General features: G+C 48.7%; 1 protein-coding gene across 1 annotated transcript in view; it reads left to right on the top strand.

The window, feature by feature from the left end:
• Window positions 1–1,727: 1,727 nt before the first annotated feature.
• ATP1B3 (ATPase Na+/K+ transporting subunit beta 3) overlaps window positions 1,728–18,661 on the top strand; it is a 70,115-nt gene continuing 53,181 nt past the window's right edge. The window contains exon 1 of the mRNA XM_075340968.1: window positions 1,728–1,981. Coding sequence (XP_075197083.1) covers window positions 1,873–1,981 — 109 coding nt within the window. The 5' untranslated portion in view covers window positions 1,728–1,872. The remainder of the gene's footprint in view (window positions 1,982–18,661) is intronic.

Below are 18,661 nucleotides of genomic sequence, written 5' to 3'. Positions count from 1 at the left end.
TCACTTGTTGGGGGGCACTGTGGCTGTCACTTATTGGGGGCACTGTGGCTGTCACTTGTTGGGGGCACTGTGGCTGTCACTTGTTGGGGGCACTGTGGCTATCACTTGTTGGGGGCGCTGCGGCTGTCACTTGTTGGGGGCTGTCACTTGTTGGGGGCGCTGCGGCTGTCACTTGTTGGGGGCGCTGCGGCTGTCACTTGTTGGGGGCACTGTGGCTGTCACTTGTTGGGGGCACTAGTGGCGCTGCGGCTGACACTAGTAGGGGGCGCTGCGGCTGACACTAGTAGGGGGGCGCTGCGGCTGACACTAATAGGGGGCGCTGCGGCTGACACTAGTAGGGGGCGCTGCGGCTGACACTAGTAGGGGGCGCTGCGGCTGACACTAGTTGGGGGCGCTGCGGCTGACACTAGTAGGGGACGCTGCGGCTGACACTAGTAGGGACGCTGCGGCTGACACTAGTAGGGGGCGCTGCGGCTGACACTAGTAGGGGGCGCTGCGGCTGACACTAGTAGGGGACGCTGCGGCTGACACTAGTAGGGACGCTGCGGCTGACACTAGTAGGGGGCGCTGCGGCTGACACTAGTAGGGGGCGCTGCGGCTGACACTAGTAGGGGGCGCTGCGGCTGACACTAGTAGGGGACGCTGCGGCTGACACTAGTAGGGACGCTGCGGCTGACACTAGTAGGGGGCGCTGCGGCTGACACTAGTAGGGGGCGCTGCGGCTGACACTAGTAGGGGGCGCTGCGGCTGACACTAGTAGGGGGCGCTGCGGCTGACACTAGTAGGGGTCGCTGCGGCTGACACTAGTAGGGGGCGCTGCGGCTGACACTAGTAGGGGGCGCTGCGGCTGTCACTAGTAGGGGGCGCTGCGGCTGACACTAGTAGGGGGCGCTGCGGCTGACACTAGTAGGGGGCGCTGCGGCTGTCACTAGTAGGGGGCGCTGCGGCTGACACTAGTAGGGGGCGCTGCGGCTGACACTAGTAGGGGGCGCTGCGGCTGACACTAGTAGGGGGCGCTGCGGCTGACACTAGTAGGGGGCGCTGCGGCTGACACTAGTAGGGGGCGCTGCGGCTGACACTAGTAGGGGGCGCTGCGGCTGACACTAGTAGGGGGCGCTGCGGCCGACACTAGTAGGGGGCGCTGCGGCTGACACTAGTAGGGGGCGCTGTGGCTATCACTTGTTGGGGGCAGTGTTCTGCTCATGGGCATTAGTTTGTGGTGTGAGTTATATTTAAAGGGGTGTGGAATATTTAGAAAATATCCCATTACGCAGGACTATAGAATAGGCGGGTGCCCTGAATAACCAGTGCCCCGTTGTGCACACAGAGCAGAGCGCATCCCCAGCATATAGCTATCGGCGGTGCCGGGATGAGCGCACACATGTGACCAGGCTGCAGATGCTGGAGGCAGCAGCGATTCCCGCTTCACGATGACGCGCTGAGGCGGGGGCGCGCACTGCTTCATTCTACCAGGCTCGTCCTCGCATCCAGCAACACAAGCCGCCCGCTAGCTGGCTAGGCGCGAGCTCCGTTATGCAGCAATAACTCTGATTGGACAGTCGCCCCTTGACCCCGCCCTCCTGCGCAGGGCTTCCCTCCACTAGTCTTTAGAGTCACGCCCATAGATGACTACAATTGGGTTCCCAAAAAATGTGACTCCGCCTCAATTTTTCCTCTCTGGCTTCTGATTGGCTGAGTACCGATACGCCCCGAATCTGCTGTGCCGGGGAATTGAGCGCTGGTGCCGCAGCGGCCTCAGATTGGAGAGCGGCCGGCGGGGACGTAGTGGTCCAGGCTCCAGGTCCACGGTATCGAGCGCATCGCAGCTCCGGGAGTCGCAGCTTCACCCACCCCGCCATCTCCAGCATCATCATGGCCAAGGAGGAGAACAAGAATGGGGAGCAGCCACCCTCGGAATGGAAGCAATTTATCTACAACCCGAGAAGCGGGGAGATCCTGGGCCGCACAGCCAGCAGCTGGGGTGAGCGCTGCGGCCGTCACTGATCGGGGGAGGGGGGTGTGAGGAGATGCTCCGCGCCACTGATTGATGAGAGGGGACGGCTGCAGTGACTTTCCCTCCCTGTAATGCAGCTGTGCACCGTGACTGCAGGCAGAGTCCTGCGGAGGTGACTGTCACTGAGCTGCCCATAGCTGACATCCAGTGTGTGACATCTGCAGCCATGATGCACCATATCCAGAGATGGCGGTGCTGGGGGGAGATGTCAGATGCCCCCATACTCAGTGCGGGGCTGGGGCTGCTCCTAGAGGACGGTCTGTCATTGAGCAGAGCTGCAGCTTGTATTGGGGGGGGGTGATTGATGATCTCCTTGATACACATCTGGGGGGGGGGGTTGTTGTCAATGACTCGTGTGTGTGTGTGTGTGTATGTATGTATGTATATATATATATAATATACACACACAGATTTTATATATATATATAATGTGTGTGTGCACAGCTGTCTGGAGTGGCCGCTGCTCTGCAGTGTCCCCGCTGTATGGGTGCAGCAGAGCTGGGGTGGTGGGTGCAGATACGGCTCCATAGTGGTGACCTCTGGTGGATACGGGTGAGAATGAGTCCATCCCTAATGGAGTCTTATCTGGTGTATGGGGCACTGGGCGCGTTGGCCGCCTTACAGTCTCGATAGTGGGTGATAGCTGTCCCCGTTGGTGGGGCTCGGGCGCCTGATGATGGGTGATGCTGGGATTGGCATCCTCATCCCATCCTATGTTTTTATGACTTTGCAGCTTTTGGGGTCTTCTGTCGTCGCTGGGTGATGCGCAGCCATCTTCCTCCTGTAGGGCGCTCTATGGTTGGTGCTGGCAGAATGACGTCGCTCTGCCCATAGGCATTGCAGAGCCTTCATCTCATCATCATCTGTATGACCCTGACCATGCAGAACACCTGGCATTAACCGTTTGTTGGCTGAGGTTAAATAGTGGCAGTAATGGGGGTGTCTCTGTATCGGTGGTGTGACCCATTTCATGGTGGATGGGAGGAGGTGGGGGGCGCTCTGAAGTCAGCCGCATTGGATGCTAAAAATAGCACTCAGTGACTGTGGATGGGAGACGGCAAGGGGGGCTGCCATCTTATTCTGCACTGGCAGAATCCTTCCACCCCCTCATCCCTTGTCCTCGCTCTGTCCACATTTTATAAGGAGAGGCGGGATGTCTCCGCAGCCTCGGCTCCTTGATGTCGTCTTCGCTGTTGACCATCTTGGTGGTTTTCTCTCCCCATCGTCTCCTTTGAATGGAGCTCTCAGCCTCTGGAGGAGATGGAAGGCATGGGGGATGGTCTGTCATAGTCACAACTGCAGATCTGCTGGAAGACCACAATCTGTTAACTCCTTGTCCTCCTGATGGGATAACTAGGAATCCTGTGGCTGAGCATTGCCGCGTCCTCGGGCAGCGCTGCACTCACTGTTCTCCTGACACTTCATATGTTCCCTCTTATTTCACTGGCATCATACACCAACATTTGTGATGGCGTCCTCAGACACACACTTCACCAACATCGCACAACCTCTCCGGAAAATGAATGCTACTCTCTGCGGCAAGAATGACCCCCCCCCCCCTCCATCCCGCCACGCTCAGGACAACCCTACTAATCACTGATAATCGATTGGTGTCCTCCCCCAGGAGTAATTCTGAATGAGGGGCGGATGTATCATTGGTGCGAACTACAACTACATTATCGTCACAGATTATATGAAATAATCCTTTTTGATCAGGACGTGCAGATATTATGCGGGGTTTGCCCCATAAAGGACCCAGGTCCTAATGCTGACCGCACACGAGCTGAAAGGACCGATCTTCATCATAGCTTGAAACCAGGGCTGTGGAGTCGGTAAGCCAAACCTTCGACTCCGACTCCGACTCCTCAAATTCTCTTGCACCGACTCCGACTCCGGCTCCGACTCCGACTCCGGCTCCGACTCCGACTCCTACATATATTGCTTATAGTTAGGTGAAAAATTTATTGTAGTACATGAATATGTGTATGTGAACATCAGACATTTAATAATTTTTATGATACAATAATCAAGATATTTGGATAGAACATAAAATATATTTATTGGATACAACTTTAGAACACAAAAAACTGTAATAAATTGTAAATATGTAATACACTATGTAATATACAGTAGATTACATATATATCTTGTGTGTGTGTATATACACTGTATATATATATATATATTATATATATTACATATTTACAATTTATTAGTTTTTTGTGTTCTAAAGTTGTATTCCAATAAATATTTTATGTTCTATCCAAATATCTTGATTATTGTATCATAAAAACAATTAAATGTCTGATGTTCACATTGTACTACAATAAATTTTTCACTTAAATATAAGCATTATACTAAATGTTGTTATTTAGTAAAATATTCAGCACATTCTGCATTGCACTCCTGTCCCCAATTTATTATATATTTTAGGAGTCGGAGTCGGTGCATTTTATACCGACTCCGACTCCGACTCCGACTCCACCAAAATGAGCTCCGACTCCACGACTCCGACTTTGACTCCACAGCCCTGCTTGAAACTGCTGACGACAGTGATCTGTCATGGTGGATTATTTGTGGCCATTGTCGGCTGCAGTGAGATGTGTATGACTTGATTGGTCGAGCACTTACCACTTTGCACAGGCCCAATGCCCCCCCCCCTTATTCTCTTCTTGTCCTGGATCTGTCAGTTGGTCCGATCGCTTATGCAGGATACCAGATGTACGATTCACCAGTCCAAGTCTGATCTGGACCTTTTGGGGGTTTTCTTGAATTTTTCATACGTCATCAATAACAGCTCAGTGCAACCGGACTCATTGCACCTCCACCAATAGGTGACCTGTAGTGATGAGCGAGCACTACCATCCATGCTCGGGTGCCGAGTACTCGTAATGAGCAGTTGGACGCTTGGATGGGCTCGACTTATGTAGCAAGTATAATGGAAGTCGAAGGATCGGAATATTGCTTGAGTTCCCCATTGATTTCCGTTATGTTCTGTATACGAGTAAAGTCCGTCCAAGTGTGTGACTTGTTATGAGCACCCGAGCATGGTAGTGCCCGCTCATCACTAGTTACGAGTACAGAGCACCCGAGCATGTCAGTGCCCGCTCATCACTAGTTACGAGTACAGAGCACCCGAGCATGGTAGTGCGCATTCATCACTAGTTACGAGTACTGAGCACCCGAGCATGGTAGTGCGCATTCATCACTAGTTACGAATACAAAGCACCCAAGCATGGTAGTGCCTGCTCATCACTAGTTACGAGTTTCCCGGGCACCTGAGCATGGTAGTGCTCGCTCATCACTAGTTACGAGTACAGAGCACCCGAGCATGGTAGTGCTCACTCATCACTAGTTACGAATACAAAGCACCCAAGCATGTCAGTGCCCACTCATCACTAGTTACGAGTACAGAGCACCCGAGCATGGTAGTGCTCGCTCATCACTAGTTACGAGTACAGAGCACCTGAGCATGGTAGTGCGCATTCATCACTAGTTACGAATACAAAGCACCCAAGCATGTCAGTGCCCACTCATCACTGGTTACGAGTACAGAGCACCCGAGCATGGCAGTGCCCGCTCATCACTAGTTACGAGTTTCCCGGGCACCTGAGCATGGTAGTGCTCACTCATCACTAGTTACGAGTTTCCCGGGCACCTGAGCATGGTAGTGCTCACTCATCACTTGTTGCGAGTTTTCCGGGCACCCGAGCATGGTAGTGCCCGCTCATCACTAGTTACGAGTACAGAGCACCCGAGCATGGTAGTGTCCGCTCATCACTAGTTACGAGTGCAGAGCATCCGAGCATGTTAGTGCCCTCTCATCACTAGTTACGAGTACAGAGCATCCGAGCATGGTAGTGTCCGCTCATCACTAGTTACGAGTACAGAGCATCCGAGCATGGTAGTGTCCGCTCATCACTAGTTACGAGTACAGAGCATCCGAGCATGGTAGTGTCCGCTCATCACTAGTTACGACTACTGAGCACCCGAGCATGGTAGTGCCCGCTCATCACTAGTTACCAGTACAGAGCACCCGAGCATGGTAGTGCCCGCTCATCACTAGTTACGACTACTGAGCACCCGAGCATGGTAGTGTCCGCTCATCACTAGTTACGAGTACCGAGCACCTGAGCATGGTAGTGCCCGCTCATCACTAGTTACCAGTACAGAGCACCCGAGCATGGTAGTGCCCGCTCATCACTAGTTACGACTACTGAGCACCCGAGCATGGTAGTGCGCATTCATCACTAGTTACGAATACAAAGCACCCAAGCATGTCAGTGCCCACTCATCACTGGTTACGAGTACAGAGCACCCGAGCATGGCAGTGCCCGCTCATCACTAGTTACGAGTTTCCCGGGCACCTGAGCATGGTAGTGCTCACTCATCACTTGTTGCGAGTTTTCCGGGCACCCGAGCATGGTAGTGCCCGCTCATCACTAGTTACCAGTACAGAGCACCCGAGCATGGTAGTGCCCGCTCATCACTAGTTACGACTACTGAGCACCCGAGCATGGTAGTGCCCGCTCATCACTAGTTACCAGTACAGAGCACCCGAGCATGGTAGTGCCCGCTCATCACTAGTTACGAGTACAGAGCACCCGAGCATGGCAGTGCCCGCTCATCACTAGTTACGAGTACAGAGCACCCGAGCATGGTAGTGCTCGCTCATCACTAGTTACGAATACAAAGCACCCAAGCATGTCAGTGCCCACTCATCACTGGTTACGAGTACAGAGCACCCGAGCATGGTAGTGCCCGCTCATCACTAGTTACGAGTTTCCCGGGCACCTGAGCATGGTAGTGCTCACTCATCACTTGTTGCGAGTTTTCCGGGCACCCGAGCATGGTAGTGCCCGCTCATCACTAGTTACGAGTACAGAGCACCCGAGCATGGTAGTGTCCGCTCATCACTAGTTACTAGTGCAGAGCATCCGAGCATGGTAGTGTCCGCTCATCACTAGTTACGACTACTGAGCACCCGAGCATGGTAGTGCCCGCTCATCACTAGTTACCAGTACAGAGCACCCGAGCATGGTAGTGCCCGCTCATCACTAGTTACGACTACTGAGCACCCGAGCATGGTAGTGTCCGCTCATCACTAGTTACGAGTACAGAGCACCTGAGCATGGTAGTGCTCACTCATGACTAGTTACGAGTACCGAGCACCTGAGCATGGTAGTGCCCGCTCATCACTAGTTACCAGTACAGAGCACCCGAGCATGGTAGTGCCCGCTCATCACTAGTTACGACTACTGAGCACCCGAGCATGGTAGTGTCCGCTCATCACTAGTTACGAGTACAGAGCATGGTAGTGTCCGCTCATCACTAGTTACGAGTACCGAGCACCTGAGCATGGTAGTGCTCACTCATGACTAGTTACGAGTACCAGGTACCCGAACATGGTAGTGCCCGCTCATCACTAGTTACAAGTTATGGGCGAGCATAAAATGCTCGTTACTCTTCTGGTTAGACACAAGTAACGAGCATTTTGGAAAGTCAATGATTGGGCCGTTCACATCTCCGCCCATGTACAGCCAGCTATAAACAGTATTTCCGGATGAAGGGTGGTGTTGTGTTTTTTTTTTGTTTTTTTTTCTTTTTCGGCACTACGTTCAAGAACGTTGTTTTATCCCCCGGGAGAACCGTTCAGAGACTGTGACCGGCGCTCCCTGAGGTGCCTGCGCTCATCATGCAGAGAATCGAGCCTGTGCATTATAGTTGTATCATCGACAAAATATTGGAGCACCTGTGATACTCGGCCGAGCTGCACGAGTACCCACGCTTGCCCATCACTGCTGGTTACCTGAAGATCCCAAGTCATCAGGACAGAGATTGCAGTACCATTCGTGACCACATTGCAGCATCTTTAATGGGATCCTGTCACTAGGTTTTTCCCTTATAAATTGCGGCCACCACCAGTGAGCCCTTATGTATAGCACTCTAGAGCAGAGGTTCCCAACTCCAGTCCTCAAGGCACACCAACAGTGCAGGTATTCAGGATTTCTTTAGCATTGCATGGGTGTTGGATTCAGCACCTTTGCAGGTGATTAAATTATCACCTGTGCAATACTAAGGAAATCCTGAAAACATGCACTGTTGGTGTGCCTTGAGGACTGGAGTTGGGAACCTCTGCTCTAGAGTACTGTATATAAGAACCCAGGCCTATTTGTATAACATGAAAAGCACCTTTTATTAAACATGGGGGGCAGGCAGTCTGGTCCAATGGGCATCTCTGGTCCACTGTCTCCTCTCTTCCGTATATCGCCGTCCTCCTTCCCAGCCCCATGTGGATGACGTGTGCTACGTCCGTCACACAGATTCTCCTTGATGGCGCTTTTGCGCGTGCGCAGTTTGATCTTCCATGCCGAGGGCAGGCAAAGTACTGTAATGCGCTTGTGCAAGGAAAGGTCATAGACCGCCTGGCCATTTGTCATCGGGATGCAGATTGATATAAGGATTGGTTTATGGTCCTATTTTAAAGCTGGCCATGTGCAGGTACAGATTTGGTGGACGATCAATCCTCCTCACTGTCTTTTTATCAGTATAAGTCATGCGTTAAATCCCCCACCCATATATAGACTCTAGGCCGTGGAGACATTTCGGTGTCTCACTGCTACTAATGATGAATGTGGTCATTTTGCGACCTGCAAGTTTTCTCTGCCGTGGCACGACAGAAATCCCAATTTGCTGGATTTCAGCATCTCCACTCTCATTAGTTGCAGTTTGGGCAGCGTTCTGCTGGATGGAGTATGTGACCATTACTGGCGGCTGCTCTCCTGTTCTTCTAACTCTAAGTAGAATTCCTTTATTCTGCTATCTGTAGATTCAGAATCTCTGTATAATGTAGAAGTTCAGTAGACTGTATATACTGGAAGAGCTGTATTTTTCATCCTGATTTGTGTGGAAAGCCTGCGGTCTCACAGTAGCAGCGAAGTTCAGATATTCACTAGTAATGGGGGGGCGGGGGGGGGGCATAATCTCTAAAATGCGGTGCGGATTTTGATACCTCATCCTATCAGTTCTACGGATTTTCAGCGCTGATTTTTATGCTTTGCAATACATAGAGTTCATGAGCCTACAGGTCCTGTCACACACATAGATCTGTGGTAGATCTGTGGTACTTAAGCAAGCATTGTTGACCCTAGGGAGATCAACATATCCACTGCGGAGACACCATCACGTGTTTCTCAACGCAGCGATTCTAGAGCAAAGCCCCCTGGGAAGTATGCAAATGAGAAAGCCGCGGAGACACCATCACATGTTTCTCAACGCTGGCAGGAAACTAGCCAGGTCTTTCACCGGGAAGGAACAACCACGGGAAGGGCAGTCTCCAGTCAAGGAGACCACCTATACCAAACATGGTATCCATCCACAGACAGCCGTTTCGGGGTATTTGCCCCTCATCAGTGCGGAGTAGGAATCTAGTGGGGGCAATGCCCCCACTAGCCAGGTATAGGTGGTCTCCTTGACTGGAGACTGCCCTTCCCGTGGTTGTTCCTTCCCGGTGAAAGACCTGGCTAGTTTCCTGCCAGCGTTGAGAAACATGTGATGGTGTCTCCGCGGCTCTCTCATTTGCGTAGATCTGTGGTAGATCTGTGGTAGATCTGTGGTAGATCTGTGGTTGCAGTGAAATTGTGGACAATCAGTGCCAGGTTTGTGGCTGTGTACAAATGGAACAATATGTCCATGATTTCACTGCAACCACAGATCTGCCAAAGATTTATCTGTGTGTGACGGGGCCTTACCACTTAGGTTAGATGCACTTGGAGATTTTTAGTTTTTTTTTTTAAGCAAAAACATTCAGGAATCGCTCCTATTTCTGGAGGGCTTTTTCTATTTCTGAAGGGTTGTGAGGTTTTTTTTTTTCTGCCCGTCGTGTGAACAGCAAAGTGGATTTTCCCATAGAAATCTACAGGAGGAGCTTTCAATGAATTCTTGGAGCAGATCTGCTCCAAACCGCCACGGTTAAAACAATTTAACACGGTCTTTGCAGTATCTTTATGTATCTGTCATTGACATCATGCAGGAGAGTCAATTAGTCTGGAATTAATGGGATATTTCAAGACCTGGAGAATAGAAACCATCAGCTGAAGGTGATGATCAATGTATAATATCAGTAGACAGATGTAGAATTGCTAAAGGCCCCGTCACACACAGAGATAAATCTTTGGCAGATCTGTGGTTGTAGTGAAATCTTGGACATATTGTTCCATTTGTACACAGCCACAAACCTGGCACTGATTGTCCACAATTTCACTGCAACCACAGATCTGCTGCAGATTTATCTCTGTGTGTGACAGGGCCTTAAGGCCCCAGTACACAATACGGAAGACTTACCCTGTATATACGCCTTAGCAGGATATTTGTTTGGTTTTTTTGGGGTCTTTTTTGAGTTTGCTTACTTGAAAAAAATAAGCCCTACTTGCATACCATACTATAATAGTATCCTAAAACAGGGCTTGGGCAGCCGTGTCAGGATATGTAACTTTTATTAGTCATCATGGCCCGTTGTGTTTCTGTAAGTCCCGGAGCTTTATAGTCACGTGCCTTCTAGTTAATGGAAATGAACATTCACCCCTTCCCCTGCCCACCTCTCTGCGTCCGTAGTTGGAACGTGTGTTAAACCATTTCAACGAAAAGATTCATCAAGTAAAATGTTAAAACGATTGTCTGTTCTTATCAGAGCAGCCACAGAGTGCCATGTTTGTTTTTCCTCAGGCCAAGAGATGTTTTGATCCTCAAAAAAATAGTTTATAAAAAATGTTCCCAGAAAGATCTTGTTCATTGCCCAATGAACTTGTTCGGCCTGGTCACCTCTGCTCTCCAACCCAGCAGCATTCATTCCTGTATGCCCAAATTCCCTCCTAACCAGCTCTGTATAACGCTATTCACTAATATGAATTCTTAAAAAAAAAAAAACAACTTATAATCCTCACTGTTATTATACTAATTACGGGCTTGACTAGTCCTAGGGGTGTTGGTTCCCCTGACTAGTTGGCCCTTTTTCCATGTTATCACGCAGGCGTCAGCTCCTGGAAATTTGGAGCTATGTGTGCGGCTCATTTCGGCTTCGTCAGTTTGCCTCAGAAGCCTGGTGTACGCCTCCTGGCTCCATTAGATGCCTTGCACATGACCGGACGTTCAGAACACATATACGTAAGCCGTCTTCTTGGCTTCCGATCATTCGTACTGCGCCTAATGAAGCCGGGGAGCGTTCCGCCCTGCTTATGATGCTATTGAAATGAACCGAGAGCTTGCACGAGATTTCCATTAGGTGGCGGTGATGCCAGCATGTGGAAATCATGTTATCACCCACAGGAGTGCGATAACACAGAAAGAGGACCTACTAGTCTGGAGAAACCATGCCCCTGTGACTAGTCACAGCCCTAATTAGCATAAAGACAGCAAGGTTTATAAGTCGTGTGTTTTTTTTTTTTTTTGTTTTTTTTTTTTAACATTCGTATTCGTGAATAATGTTATACAGGGCTGGGTAGGAGGGAATTTGGGGAAACGGCTATAAATGCTGCTGGATTTGAGGGCAGAGGGGATCTGACAGGTTCCCTTTAAGACCATAAATATAATTTAATCTTCAAAACAAGTTTCTAATATTAACAGATCAAGTCCAGCCTGCATTGGAAGGGCGACTATGCCCAACCGAACAAACATGGCGACAATAGTACAGGGAGGAGTGATGGACTGCTGCTTTCTCTGTTCTTCCAAACTGCGTCAAAAAGCCTGAAGAAAGGTTTTATAGCAGGAAGATAAAATGCCCATCAAATTGAAGTGTCTTTTCCCGCTCAATTAGAAGACGGATGACCAGATAACGAATATTCTTCCCAGTAAAGGCCACGTCTCACTAAGTGACATCGCTAGTGACATCGGTTTTGGTGACGCAACAGCGATCTTGCTAGCGATGTCATTGTGTGTGACATCCAGCAACGACCTGGCCCCTGCTGTGAGGTCGCCGATCGTTGCTGAATGTCCTGGAACATTTTTTTTCAAAGGTGATGTCCTGCTGGGCAGGACACATCGCTGCGTTTGACACTGTGTGACAGGGTCCCAATGACAGCAGAGATCGTTATACAGGTCGCTACTGCGACCTCTGTCGTTACTGAGTCGTTAGTAAGGTCTGACTGTGTGACATCTCACCAGCGATCTTTATCAGGTCGCATCGTTTTCGAGATCGCTGGTAAGTCGCTAAATATGACGGGGCTTTAAGTACCAACTATAGCAGGGACCGTCAAAGGACTGAAATTTTTTTTTAAAGGGAACCTGTCGCCAGATTTGGGGCCTGTAAGCTGCGGCCACTACCGCCAGTGGGCTCTTATATACAACATTCTAACATGCTGTATATAAGAGCCCACGCCGCTGTGTAGAACATAAAAAACACTTTTTAATACTCACCTAGGGGGTCGCTCTTGTGCAGACTGGTCAAATGAGTGACGCTGTTCTCCGGGACCAGCACCTCCTCTTTCGGCCATCTTGGTCTTCCTTCTTCTGAAGCCGGCGTGCATGATGCGTCCTACGTCATCCACACAGGCCGGTATTTAGGTCCTGCTCAGAATGGAATCTGTTTGCTATGGTCGCCTGCAGTTGTCCTACGCGTCATGTGCGATAAAGGACTACCTTTACTCAAAATAGGCCAGTTTTAAGTTCCGCCATGTTCAGGCTTGATCTCATATGTGCCTGTAGGGTATTTGAGCCTCCCACAAAGGGGCCACGGGCAGTCCGTGACCGATCGCCTCTGGGCATGGGGGGTTGGATGGGATCTATTAGACTGTTGGACATCTGCGGTGGTATGGGGGGCTTTTGCGTTGCCTGATTGCATAAGGACCAATTGCTTTGGAAATACGGTACTTCATAAAATATGGCTGTGGTAACTTATCTATTGAGACCAGGTTTTGCATGTGGCTTTGTCAACCGTTTTGTGGCCTACACAACTAAAATGATGTAAAACGTGCGTTCTTCTGTTTACTAGACACCAATCCCATAGGTTACAGCCGGACGTGGCAGTGATTTACATGTCTGTGGTACTGTACTAGTATTACACCGCTCGGTAATATATGGGCTGTATACCGCACTGATTTTACAAGATGGATGAGGTGAAAAGTCATCACTGTTGGTGCACGATACAAAATGGCTTCCGTTCTAGGCCCCGCACAGGTGCGCCGTGGATACTACTGCTCGTTTTTGGTCAGCGAATGGTTAAGAAAACGTTCCTTCTTGCGCAGCTGTGACCTCAGGATGTCTCCTCCAGGTGAGTTGTGCCGCCATCTTCTCACATATAACCTGACACTGGAAGATACTTGATGATTTATTTTAGGGCCTCTTTGCAAGCGGATACAAATGTGTGATGCCCTGTGCGAATGTCACCGCTGCCAACAATGCTGCAGCTATGTGCCGTTTCCCAAGTGTCCCTATGTGACAAACTGAGATGCCCATCTTAAAAATAAAAAAGGGCCCCCCACCTCTGCCATTTGGGGGGCACCCAATCCCTGGAGTACATTGCTGCTTTAAGAGCTTGGGAAGGGGGGGCAGCTGTCTTCCTTTTATAACTGTTCCCGGCGCTCTTGTGATGTGCCGCCTCCCCACAATTGAAATGGAAATAAGACCCTGATAATGCCGCTGACTGAGAGGAAGGGAAATTTCCACTCCCGCTGCTGCTGCCTTGTGATTTCAGAACCCAATCAGCACTTTTTTTTTTTTCTTGCCTTTTCTCTTCCTCCCTCTTTTTATTCATTCCGTGCGTAGGTCGAATGAATAGGTGAGTGTCACAGTAACCGTTACAGAACCCGCATGAATTCGCCGACTCTTTTCTTAGCTGTTCTGAACTTCTTCGGGGTTAACCCTGTGTTTGCCAAGTGGTGTGTGCCGCTGCCGAGTCCTGTGCTGGCGCTGTGGTCTTTATTACGGCTCGCATTTAATCTTGCGCTAGTTTTATAATGACTGTTGATTATATAGTGCCGCCATATTGTGCAGCACTGTAGAAATCCCATCAACCTCACCAAAATCTGAGTGGATTCTGCCCATAAAAGCTTACAATCTAAGTGTTTTTTAATATTTTTAGTCTTCGCTATATTTTTGTTAAAGGGTAGTCCGACTGCGCTCACTGAGCAGGGCCAGAGACCTCTGTGCAGATATCGTGCATGGTCGCTACATGAGTGGCCGGTTTTGGGGACCTGTAGCCATAACCGCGCTGGCCCTCCTGATGTGGAAGTCAGCAGAGCTAGATTGCCTGTATTGTCCAGTGTTCGGCTTCATATTCCCATTAATTACACGCATTAAGATGTAAGTAACGGTAAATTGCAGCTGTTAAACTGAATCTGAGATCAAAGTGGCAAAACTGCTTCTGGGTTACAGCTGTAACTGCAGAGAATCCAGCAGACGGGACGCCCTCGCTCACATGTATGTACAGCAAATCAGTGCTGTAAACCCCACACTGTGCTGCGGCAGGAACGCAGGCAATTGCGTACACATTAGTTGGACCACAGTGATGGCTGCAACGCGTAAGTATATTGTCTCGTGCGGTTTTCCCAATTGACTGATATTCTGCACACCAGGCCTTTATGTATCCTGCACGGTGTTCTGGTCATTGGGCAATAACACATAAAGCACCTGCAGTATAATCTTATGATGATCAGGATCCCCCCTTTATTACAGTGCCGCAGTTCAGCCTGCGTTGCAGTATTACGGTGCAGATCTCGGCGCCTCCACGACCTCTTATTAATGCACTGCAGTCATTGCTGGAGTGCAGGTATAGATCCATGTGCTGCACTGCGCTGTTCTCTGGATGCTTCTTGGCTCTGGTACCTCTCCTGACTTGCATCCTCTTTCCTCCCTCCCCTCGCAGAAAATGGCCTCCATTCATGCAGTATTAATTAGGTGAAGTGGAATCGGAAGATTTTGCTGGTTCTCAGGGGGCTGCGACATTACTCCGCAGAGCAATTCTCATTTCAGGCAAAGAGTTAATTGCTGCCAGCATAACTCACAATTTTTTTTTTCCAGCAGTTTTATTGTAATATTTTTTTTTTTTTTTTAAATCTATATTTAAGTTCCGTTTGGATACATTTTTTTGTTTGCCGGCCGTCGGGTTGCATCACACGCCAGCCGTCGGGTTGCATCACACGCCAGCCGTCGGGTTGCATCACACGCCAGCCGTCGGGTTGCATCACACGCCAGCCGTCGGGTTGCATCACACGCCAGCCGTCGGGTTGCATCGCTCTCCATATACAATTTCCTCTACACCACTTATCTAGTATGTTTTATTACTACCCAGGATCAGTTGCATTAGAAAAAAAAAAGGCTATTTTTCACTTTTTAGAATGACAAAGAAATCTGCAATGTAAAATCTGTTCCATATTGGTGATTAGTTCATCTGCAGCTGGTGCATGGTTTCTGCAATCCTCATTCAGAGTAATGGGCCAGAAATGTCGGCAACCATCCTGTCACATGCATGTGAGCATTGTATTGGTCATGTCGTCGTCCTCCGGCGATGTGAGGTATCTGCATCATCCACCTCTTTCTGTGGAGACACTAAAATGATTTCCTCAAACGCCACCCCTCCTCCTTCCATTTGTGTGCGCCATTCGGCAATATGGACATTATACATTAGACCCTCACTCCAAGAGCTCGCCCACCCTAGCGTCTAATTTGGACAAGTGCAATGTGAGGGGGTGGGGGAGAAAGAGTGACATTGGACCGAGCGCATGTAATGAGGCAGCGTAGCGCTGCAATCGTTTTTTTTTTTTTTTTGTGTTTTTTTTTTTTTTTTTTTGGGTATTCTGGGTTTACACTATTGATTACCTTTAGTCCTGGACAGGTCATCACTATCGGATTGATGGGGTCTGACTCCCCAACAGCCAACCAATTTAGCTCTTTGCAAGGGTGACGAGCAGCTGCCCCTTTCGTGATTTGGGTAGTGACAATGCCTGCTTCGGAGATGTAGTAACATTCCCAGTCACTGTAAAGCGAGGGGCGCCGTACCGAGTAAGCAATGAGTATGCTTCTGCTTACCGGAGCACCACAGACCGTTTAAGTCAACTGATCAGAGGTGGTGCTATGGGTCAGAAATTGATCCGACACCCCCAAACATGGACAGCTGTGTTCCTCCCCTTCCGCTCCGCCTGTTCCTGCGGTTCTGTGGCCACTACTCGTCTACCTTGCCCCACCGAGCTGTGTGTGAGAATTGGCAAACAATTTTTGTTTCTGTCCGATGTTGGCAAATTCCTCCAGAGTTGTCTGTCTTTCCTGTGCCGTACATAAATGGGCACTTTGCATACCGCAGTTTTAGACTCGGGCCTCCATATTGCGGCACAGCTGACTAAGCGTCCCACAGACAACTGTTTGTGGAGCTATTCTTCATGCCGGACGTGCTGTGTTTACCTTATTTAGTGCAGGCACCACGGCGGCCAGATTAGTTTATTCACCGTGCGGTCCCAGTGATTTGTCCTGACAGCTATTGTTCTGGGGATTACATTTCTCTCTCATATTAGGCCGCATTAAAATCCAACAAGTCAAAGGTAGAGAAAATGGCCGTTTTCAGTGAATGAAATTTTAGCACTTGTCTCAAGAATGTGTTGTGTGGTCGCCTCTCTTAACAGACTAGTGCATGTGGGAGAGAAAATGCCAGAAATAAAATGCCGTACCCTGGATTCTGGGGGGGAAAAAAAGGCAAAAAAAAGTGGATAATATTTATTAAAGGGTTTTTTTTTATTTTCAGAAAACCCGTATCCTAGATGTATAAACTGTGCTGTACTCTCCCTCCCCAGGTCCAGCACTGACTCTCTACTGCTGCTCCTAGTGGCCTTGTCTGCACTGATGATGTCATGTCAACTTTTTTTTGGTCTACTGAGTAGTCTGGTACTTAGGACAACTGCTCTGGACGCTTACTAACACTGGACATGAGCGCCGCAGTGCGGCAGCTAAGCCGGCACATCAGCCCCTGCGCACACTTGTGGAGGCTGCATCTTGTCCTGTTGTGGACATTTGGCTTCTGGAGGGGCTGAGTACTTGGATCCTGGACAGTCTGGCCTCCTACACGGGAGGAAACTTGGACAGCAGTCCGGGCTTCACATACTTCCACAGCGCAGGCGGATTGGTTTACTAAAGCAGTTTTGAGGTGTAGACATTACCAGGATGCAGCCCCCTCATTTATAAGTTTTTAAAAAGTAATAAAAACTTTTTTTTTTTTTTTTTTAAACTTTGCTCCCGATTCCTCTGGTAGTCAGTGCTGGAATACCTGCGGCATAAATGTAGCTGGTAAACCTGGTACCCATCTGTACTACAGTCCATTAGGAAGCAGCTACTTGCCTGCATTTGGGCCTACATTGCTTAAAGGGGTTTTCCCATCTCCCAACATCCTACCCCAATATGTAGTAGGTGTAATGATATTAGCAAATACCTCCAGTTAGAAATGTAGTATAGTTCTCCTGATTAGCTATTTCACTTACCTCATGTGCAGGGCATTACAGTAACTAAGGTATCCATGGTTACAACCTTGAGCAACTAAAAAACTATCACTATATGAGTGGTCATAACCATGGATCTCTAAACAACTCTAGTACCCTGCACATGGGGTAAGCAACATGGCTAATCAGGAGAACTATACTACATTTCTAACTGGAGGTATTTGCTAATATCATTACACCTACTACATATTGGGGTAGTATGTTGGAGATGGGAATATACCTTTGTTATTGGTGTTTGCTATACTATCGTGTCCAGAGCACGTGTTAGTGCGGCCACCTTCAGACGTTTAGTATTTTGAGGGTATTTTTTAACTCGAACCAGGAAGGGAACAATCAGAGGAAAATTATAATAGAGACACGTCACCACTTCTGGATTTATCACCCACTCCTGGGTTTGGTTTACAGATACTGAGGTAAAGAAATCACCAAATAGCCTCCATCTTAGGCCATGTGCGCACAAGTAATTGGTGAGGTTTTTTTACCTCAGTATTTGTAGCCAAACCCAGGAGTGGGTGATAAATCCAGAAGTGGTGACGTGTCTCTAATATACTTTTCCCTGATTTGTTCCCCTCCTGTTTTTGGCTACAAATACTGAGGTAAAAAACTCACCAAATACTGAACGTGTGAACGTGGCCTAAATTGGACAATCTGTTTTTAAGGCTAGGTGTACGCATTTACTTCTCTTTTCAAAAGTGTTTTGACACTTCCTTTCTCCACCAGCCCCAAGTCATTTGCATTTCAATAGCAGTTGTAGTGCGTTTTCCACAATTAAACCATTTATTTATTTTATTATATTGCATTAAGGTCTCATTCATATGTCCTCCCTCCCCTTACAAACATGAACCTTCTAGCCATTAACCATATTCGGACATTACGGACACAAGATGGCGTCACTGGATCAGAGCGACGCTGAAATAGTGAAGAAGTTGTAAGGTAAGTATAAGACGGGGGGCAGGGGACTTGGTTATAAAGCACCACTAAAGTGATGAGAATAAACCAAAACACTGGAGTGGTTCTTTCAGTAACAATCTTTTTTTGGAATATTCTTTCAATTAATTGTTTCATCCACAATGGTCTTTCTTTGGAAAAAAAAAAAAATATTTCAACTATTTTCATAGAAAAATCATTCATGGCTGACTTGAAGAGAACCTAGGTGCAATATGCACCCAGAACC

The sequence above is a fragment of the Anomaloglossus baeobatrachus genome, chromosome 3, assembly GCF_048569485.1.
Source record: "Anomaloglossus baeobatrachus isolate aAnoBae1 chromosome 3, aAnoBae1.hap1, whole genome shotgun sequence".
Classification (NCBI taxonomy): Eukaryota; Metazoa; Chordata; class Amphibia; order Anura; family Aromobatidae; genus Anomaloglossus; species Anomaloglossus baeobatrachus.
The sequence above is the reverse complement of the archived record's forward strand: the minus strand, read 5'-3'. Positions and strand labels throughout refer to the sequence as shown.